Raw genomic sequence first — 9,151 nt, forward strand, 5'->3', positions numbered from 1 at the left:
TGTCTTCTTATCGATCCACCAGTTCACATTTAAAGCTCTGCGTGTTTGCAGGGTAACAACATGGGTGGATTTTCGCATTGGTCTGAACTCTGAACAAAACAAGTTTTATTGAAAATGCTCATTCATTCTCTGCCAGCAGTTGGAGCGTTTGGTAGAAATATAACTGTTTCCCCGGTAACAGCAGAACACAGAGCAGCGCAGCACCGGACTTTGAACGTTCAGCGCTTGTGTTTATTTAATGAAATCATAGCCTTTTGAAGTTTAATCGTCACATTCAGCCATATTGCAATTCTGGTCTTTCCGTCCCCAAATTTAAGACCTCTTGAAATCATAATTAAGACTTTCTTGTACAATTTAAGACTTTTTAAGGCCTTAAATTTGATACAACTAAATTTAAGACTTTTTAAGACCCCGCGGAAACCCTGGCTAGGGTACTTGTACTTTGTAGTACAGTTTGAAGTTGTACTGTTTTATTTTTACTCAAGTATGTTTTTGGCCAGATAATTTCACTGAATAACTGTACTTTCACTTGAGCATAATTTTTGAGTATTTTAACCCTTGTGAATTGTGCACAAGACCAAGCACCTGTATTAGGAAATAAAAGAGGGTCAGTGGTGGTAAATGATGCCTTTGTGAGGCAGTTTTTACTGGAGCTCTTTGATTTGATCAATATTTCTTTACTCACTTCTCTCTCAGCTTCTGCATTTCTCGTTTCATATCAGCGTCCTCAAACTCAGAGTCATTATCACTACTGACGTAAGCGGAGTGGGCGGGGCCGCTAACCGAGGGGGCGTGTCCATTCACCAGAGGACAAGGGGGCGAATCGGAGCTTTGGACACTGCTGCTGTGACCCGAGCGCCGGAGGAACGCCACCGCCCGCTTCATGAAGTCCCCGCCGCCTGACTCTGACGGGGCAGGAGCCAGAGACGAGGGCTTAGCGGACGGAGTCTCGCTCTGATCCTCCTCTCCGGTGTCCGAGGACAAGCACTGCGCCGTCCCGTCCGCTGACAGTGAGCTCTGAGCGCAAGGCATTGTGGGTCTGGCCTCTGGAAAGGAAGTAGTTGTGTCCTGAAAAAAAAAATGGATGTAAATGACAATGTCAGACTCCCGAACAAAAGAACAAAATGTATGCAAATACCTAAAAATAAACCAAAAATAAATGAAATATAGATAAATAAATAAAACATTTTAACTGATGGATTCTATGTTTAGAATGTAATACTGTACAGTATACTGCCTACTACAGCATGTGAAACAGTAACATTTCAAAAAGTATTGCTCTACATTGCTGTCACACGACTTTATCATGTTGCATGTTCAATCCAGTGGCATCCTATTAATTGACTTATTTTGCATTTACTATCCAATTTTGGGTACAAATGTCTAAACTTCTGACAGTCTGATCAAATAATGAGTAAAGAAAAGGAGATGTTGAATCCTGAATGCCATTACTCTCATGTCACACCGAAAGGTCTAGTCTAGACTACACATTTTGACAAAAACATACTGTATGTAGTAGGGATGCACCGAATGTTCGGCAACCAAAATTATTCGTCTGAATAAGCAAAAAGACTGAATAAATTGTACCGAACAATTATATTTTTGGTGATGCGATCAAATAGCACTCAGCGTAGAGTGAGAGGCGCGTACTCTTTATAATGCAAAAAATGTCGGCAGCGTGGAAGCATTTAAAACTGTCCGAGAAAGACGCAAAAATCATTACAAGCACTGACAGCGAGAGACTATTTAGCACTGCATCGCATGTCTCTGTTGAGAAGTGGAAGGGGTGGTTGTTGCTGGTTACTGTAATGAAATGACGAAATGGCCTCAAACGATTAGTAAATAAACTGCAGAGCGCTGCACAAGCTCGTTAGCCAGGGTTCAAAGTCCAAAGGAGGAAAATCTGCGCTAAAACAGTTACCCGTCAGTTGCTCAGTAAAATTTTTATGAATTTTTACAAGGCATGGATGTGACAATGTGATACGTGCGACAAACATCTTCCCAAATTCGCAATGAGAATCATTTATAAATCCATTGTTGTACAAATAGAAGCACTGAGGTCTTCCTGCGGGTTTCCGCCAAAAGCTAGAAAAAAAAGCAAGAACTCCATCACAATTTATAAATGTTAGTATTGTAATTCTACTGTTGTTCTGTAAAGAAAAAGAAAAAAGACAAGAATAATAATAATGATATTAATAATTACAACAACTCTGTTAATACATTTATTATAACATTCACACAATGTTCAAATTGGGATCTGTAATATTTTCTAATGTCTTAAAAAGTCTCTTCTGCTCAGCAAAGCTGTATTTTCAGCATCATCACTCCAGTCTTCAGTGTCACATGATCTTCAGAAATCATTCTAATATGCTGATTTGCTGCTCAATAAACATTTCTGATTACTATCAATGATATGAGAACAGTATGGCTTGTAGATAGGGAGTTATTTAATACAAATATAATTATATTTTCAGAATGACATGATTTTTTTTCTCAAACATAGTCACTGGGGTAAAACACCTCCATGGGGCAATGGGCAATTACTGTAGTTATCTGATCTGAACATCAAATTCTTTGTTTTTCCATCAAATGTATTTTAACTAGTTGGTTGAATAAAAATATTTGGATTTTATATTTAAAAATTACCTCAAGTTAGCATCAGGTTGCTAGTTAGCTAGCCAGTTAGCATCAGCTAACAAAATGTTTCAAATAGGCTATTATAATTTTGTAATTCATAATTATTGATTATATATATTTTTAATTTTAAGCTAAAACTGCCTGTACTCTGATTTTGCTGTAAATGTTTAAAGCAAATTGCTTTGTCAGACTGGGGGGCGTTTTGCTTCATAGGTGGGGTAAAACGCCCCCTTGGTACAAATTAAATTTTTGTTAAAAATCTAATAACATGAAAACTCTGTACATTTTTCATACTTTGTTTATAATTTATGACATTGTCACTAAAACTATGATAACTTTTCTGAACACATTTAACTTTTGTTTCACAGAAAAAAATTACACAGTCCCTAAAGGGGGGTGGGGGGCGTTTCCACCATTCTACCTTAACGTTAAACCAAATAAAAGTTGCACTGTATTGACACTGCACAGTGCACACCACAATATTGCAAAACATTTTATCTCGAGAAGAGTCTTGGGAAGATAAATATAAAAGTGTAGCCGAATTACATTTCAACCTCCAGCAGTGGGCAGAACAGCACCAGGTTAGAATTTCAACGTTAGTATTCAGAGAAATTGGGAAATTATTATGTAAGTGAACATAGAAATTAAAAATTGCTAGAATTAAAATAAAATGCTAGGATTCCTTTTTTTTTTTTTCAAATCAGAAAAATATTTTCAGAATGACATGATTTTTTTTCTCAAACATAGTCACTGGGGTAAAACACCTCCATGGGGCAATGGGCAATTACTGTAGTTATCTGATCTGAACATCAAATTCTTTGTTTTTCCATCAAATGTATTTTAACTAGTTGGTTGAATAAAAATATTTGGATTTTATATTTAAAAATTACCTCAAGTTAGCATCAGGTTGCTAGTTAGCTAGCCAGTTAGCATCAGCTAACAAAATGTTTCAAATAGGCTATTATAATTTTGTAATTCATAATTATTGATTATATATATTTTTAATTTTAAGCTAAAACTGCCTGTACTCTGATTTTGCTGTAAATGTTTAAAGCAAATTGCTTTGTCAGACTGGGGGGCGTTTTGCTTCATAGGTGGGGTAAAACGCCCCCTTGGTACAAATTAAATTTTTGTTAAAAATCTAATAACATGAAAACTCTGTACATTTTTCATACTTTGTTTATAATTTATGACATTGTCACTAAAACTATGATAACTTTTCTGAACACATTTAACTTTTGTTTCACAGAAAAAAATTACACAGTCCTTAAGGGGGGCGTTTTCCCCCACTCTACCTTATAATTGTCACGAATCCGGTCCATGGTCTTCCGTCTGCTCGCCACCAGAGGTCTAGTGGACTAGTTCTAGTCCTGTTTCGTAACATCTAGTTTTGCCTGATTGTCTGTTCCTGATAACTTGCCTGTTTTGGATTTCTCTCTCGTCTTGTTGTTTGGATTCTGTTCGCACCTCACCTGGATTATTATCTGTCTGTGGATTACTCGCTTGCCTCATCCTTTGGATTATGTTCACCACTGATCGACCTACGCCTGTTTATTGGATTACTCTTCTGTCTTGCCCTCTAAATACCTGTTTGCCATTGTCCGACCCTTGCCTGTTTTGAATATGTTTAAGAATAAAGCTTTGCAGATGGATCCGCACGTCTCTCGTCTCAGTCGCCCCGCAACACTTATGCAGTGCTGAGCACACAGAAAATAAGGTAAACAGTGTTTTCAAAGCGGGTAAAGTGTCGGGGTTTGTGAGGCAACGTGCTCTCACACAGGCTTGGCTGTTTGCGGAGGAGCGGAGTGGGGAAAACCACTCTGCCGGTTTCTCTTACAGAGCCCAGCCTGTTGATTTCATGAGGAAAAATGTTATCACAGAGATTTCCAGGACTATGCAAACAAACACTGCTGAGCACACATCCTCACACAGGATACGCTGAAAGCCTGCTTGTGAACATTGACCTTATGGCTTTATCTTTATCAAACTATCCCAATTCACAGGGCCCAGGACAACATTTTTATGGGTGGGCCCCTTCCCCCTCCAGGCCCAATGAGTAGTCTGTATCATAGAGGACCATAGTGGGACAAGTACAATGTCCCCAATTAACCCCTAGCAATGGTCCTCCTTAATAATTATGACTACTTAGGAGAAAACATGCAATGATCAAGAAATGCAAGAAACTGATTCACATCACCGCTATGGCACTTTTACAAAGAATGTTAAAAAATGTTCAGTGTTAAATATTTTTAAATTGTTGTTCTGTCATTGAGTTTTCTTTGAAAAGCAAGAAAAAAACAGTAAAGCACATTTTGGCTATTTAATTTATGTAATGGTGAAAAAAATTGGCAAAATACATAGGGAAAAATACACGAAAAACCATATTCGGTGCATCCCTAATATGCAGGTTATATTGGTGTTACTGTGTACATTATACTGTAGATCTTGTGCAAACAGTATGAGTAGAATGCCAGTATGCCATTTCAGACGTACGCTGCGCTTCAGACAAACCTGATATAAGTCAGGAGGTGCCGAGTAACGGTTTCTTTGTGACTTTGATGTGGATCTGTGTCCGTTCTCAGTTACAGGAACAGCTGCAGATTCAAGATCAATCACATGATCTCTACCATCGTGAGAAGACACATCTGAATCTGTTGGCACAATCTGCAGTGCACAAACACAGAACGCTGTCAAACTGTGACCAGTCATTTCAGAGAAGCATATATATAACTCGTAAACAAACAAACAAACAAACGAAAAAAATCACTGATAACCTGGAAGTGGCTCTTGGATGTGTGTGTAGCAGAAGTGGCCCCGGAGTCTTTTCTGGTCAGAAGTCTTTTGAAGGCTGATCGACATTTGGGAAAAAAAGAAAGAAAAGCACAACAATAGCAGTTGTCAATTGTGACAATTTCTTGTAGTCTGCAGTACGTCTACATATCCAGAGTGTAGAGCTGTTTTTCCACCGTCGAGCCGAACCATTCGCGTTGCCTAACCGTTACATTCCGTGTTGAATTACAGGCCCAGAACGGTTCCTAATCATGGAAACATAACTGGAACCATTCACTACTATTTTTATAACCGTTCGGCCCGACACGGGGAAGAGCAGCTGAGATTAGCACATTCACACACACACACACACTTTCACTTACGGGCGACAGCAGAATCACTCAAGGTTCCGAGACTGTCGGACCTCTCTGGAATCTGCGGCTACAAAAGATAAAAAATAAAAATCCTGAGAAATACGGTATAACAAAATTATTTCCTACAGAATTAACATGGACAAACTCTTTTCAGAAAATAACAGGACTGATGGTAACCAGTTGACAGCTGTACAGTTTACTTAGCCATTTCTACTCTTCTGGTGCTTGTAAACAGGACAATACTTACACAAATATCCGGTTTTCAACAATCAATTGTTTACTGCAGAAAATCATGGGTAACATGGTTCACAATTTGACACAATTTACTTTTATTCATAGAATAATAGGATTGATGTACAAATCTTCTCATATTTCTCCTGTTTTATGCAGACTAAATTGGCTACCTGTTAGTTTCCGTATTCAATACAAAATACTTCTCATTACATTCAAAGCTCTCCATGGTCTCGCCCCTTAATATATCTCAGATCTCATCCACACCTACATCCCTTCCCGTGCACTTGGCCAGTTCCTTCCAAACTAGTGTTTGGGAATGTTGAATGATTGTAAAGCGTCCTTGAGTTTGTAGAAATGCACTATATAAAATAAACATTATTATTATTATTAATATTATTATGTAACCTCAGGTCTGGGGTTGATGGCCAAAACTGGTTATTATTCAGAACTGGTTCCATTAAAAAGACAAAAGATTTCTTCTCAATTTCATATGAAATCTTCCGCTACTGAATCTGCCACACCGTGGCAAGTGTTTTTTCTGAACTGAGAGTTTTCAGTCTAACTTTAATGAGATGATGTGAGAAAAAGAGTAGGCTAAAGACAATAAGAAGATAACACATCTTTTGCTCTTTCCCCGCTAGTTGCACACAGCAATCACACCATACATGTGACTAGTGTGGCCAGATTCATAAACGAATTAATCGTGATCTTTGAATTAACTGCTTTCAGGAGCCTGTTCTTTTGATAGTTTCTGAGACTAAAAATGCATTACCAAGAAAAAAAAAAGATTTAACAAAACAACCTCCCTTACGAAAATGAACCATGGTTTTATTGTAGTAAAAGTGTAGTAACCATGTTTTTTTTTTGGTATATTGATTCCCATTTGTATAAACACAGTTGTACTACAAATACTATGGTTAAACTATGGTTAGTGTAGCAAAACCATGGTTAATTTGTGGTTACCATGGTTAAACTCAGGGGTGTCCAAACTTTTTTTTTTAAGGGGGCCAGATTTGACGATGTGGACACACCAGGGAGCCGGATGCTTCTCCCTATAATATATAATAGCAATATCACACGAGTAGACGTGAGATATGGCTGTATATCGGCATGGCTGTGATTCGGGCGTAGGTAATCACAGAGTGCCAATATACAGCCATGTCTCACGTCTACTCGTGTGATATTGCGTTTATACAACAGGTCGACGGCACGAGCGTGAAAATACATAAACAAAATAACAATGGAGTGTCTTTTAAATCCCTCTTTTGTGCATAACTACTTCCTTCCACCACGGATTCAAATCTAAAGTTGACAGTTTAACAGCTGAGCCCAAGCCTCCGCTACTAATTCCAAAACGTCACTTTAGAACTAGTAACAAAGGAACGTTGAGTTACAGAAATGAACTGACGGTGCGGAAGCTCATTCATGAGATTTGAATTCTCCGCTGTAAGGCGACCTCATGCATAATACAGCACAGTGATTGGATCATACGACTTCATTCTCATGAATACTGAGAAAAGCCTGGAAAACCGATGATGCAGACGTGCACTCTCCAGCCACGGCAGCCAATCACCACTCCAAATTAACGCATATACGTCACTTTTCTTGATGTTGGTTCAACTTTACTTTTTGAACCAGAAGAATGAAATTGCTCCAGAAAATGAAAATATAACCACTTTTGCTTTAATTATAGACATAATGAGTGCTGTTGTTGTTTTCACTGATGTGCAACCTGTTCATATATGTTAACATCTCAAAAAAATGTGTTTTAGGGTTTCAAGACACTTTAAATGCTTATTGTACTACTGTAGTAAAAGCAGTGCATTATGTATAGTAGAGTATTATGAGAGATAGATGGCGAGTGTGATTTTCTGCATCTGATACGGCATTCATTCTTCAGATCAATCTCATATTCACAATAAAATATTAGTTTGAATGTCCGATAGGCTCGTACTATCCTTTCATCTGTTAAGGGTGATTTCTGATAACAGCGCTGCTCGGTGAATTTGTTGGCTGCATACAAGCTTTTTGAAAGAAAAAAGAACTTTCTTGTTCAAAACTGTGCTTTAGTATTTTTCAGTTTAAAAGTCTTTACTGCTGACTCGTAAAACAGTCTCTTGTCACCATCTAATGGTGGAACAATGTAATTAAAATCACCATCACGAACACACACACACTTTCCTAATACTAAATACTACTATTTATTGAATAATAATATTTAATAAACAACAACAGCCATCATAAAAAATGCTAGACAATTCAGTCAAAAGTACAAAGGCATCGCTCAGATATACAGCATTGAAGTTACATAAACGGTGAGATTTTGTCAAAACTATTTGCTCTGGAACAAATAACAGATTAATGAGACCAAAGTCTTCCCATTAGATTTACCCAAAACGAAATATATCTCATGTTTATCCACTATAGAGATAGCAGAGCCAATGGTAAATTCCTGAAGTTCTGGCCGAGGTGAGGCGCTCTCTCTGTGGGTTTATGAGCGCTGAATGCCTGCTGATGTCCTGGAGCCCACGTCTCCGAAAACATCAAAGCAAATTTTTTGCTGTGAGAAATAAGGCAAGCGGAGTGACACAAAAGGTGAAGCTGTTGGAGAAGCTCTGTTATCACTCTAATATCGCACTCTTATCAGCCAATCAGATTCAAGGACCAGAAAGAACTGTTATGTATATATTATATATACAGTAGTCAACATTTGAAGTGGATCAAAAAAGTTAATCAAAGTTGTCCTAAGACAATAACTGGTATTGTTTTGGTTTTAGGGCAACTTTGATTAAAGGTTTTGATCCACTTCAAATGACGACTACTGTATATATGCATGTATGTATATGTATATATATATATATATATATATAGAGCATGAGAAATTAGGGTGATATGACGTGTTAAACATGTATGACATGTTTTAAACATTAAACATGATCAACTGGCTGAGATCAAGCTATGTTCATTTAAAAAATAAAAAATAAATCACTTCGGTGGTGATTGGAAGGTTACGACTGAGCGCTCAACACTTAAATATCATTAAATACATTAATGATATCTGCCTTTTTCTGTTCTGTTAACCCTAGGGGGGTTATTATTGCTGCTCTCCCTGCTCATTCATGACAGGCTGCATGGAT

At 37.7% G+C, this 9,151-nt stretch overlaps 1 protein-coding gene across 1 annotated transcript in view; it reads right to left on the bottom strand.

The window, feature by feature from the left end:
- LOC107676208 (serine/threonine-protein kinase WNK2-like) overlaps positions 1-9,151 on the bottom strand; it is a 130,502-nt gene that overhangs the window by 41,679 nt on the left and 79,672 nt on the right. The window contains exons 22-25 of the mRNA XM_016470713.1: positions 5,790-5,847; positions 5,412-5,485; positions 5,149-5,301; positions 686-1,068 (exon numbers count right to left, since the gene is read on the bottom strand). Of these exons, the coding sequence (XP_016326199.1) occupies positions 686-1,068; positions 5,149-5,301; positions 5,412-5,485; positions 5,790-5,847 (668 nt within the window). The remainder of the gene's footprint in view (positions 1-685; positions 1,069-5,148; positions 5,302-5,411; positions 5,486-5,789; positions 5,848-9,151) is intronic.

Source organism: Sinocyclocheilus anshuiensis, unplaced genomic scaffold, assembly GCF_001515605.1.
Source record: "Sinocyclocheilus anshuiensis isolate Anshui unplaced genomic scaffold, SAMN03320099.WGS_v1.1 scaffold2430, whole genome shotgun sequence".
Lineage (NCBI taxonomy): Eukaryota > Metazoa > Chordata > Actinopteri > Cypriniformes > Cyprinidae > Sinocyclocheilus > Sinocyclocheilus anshuiensis.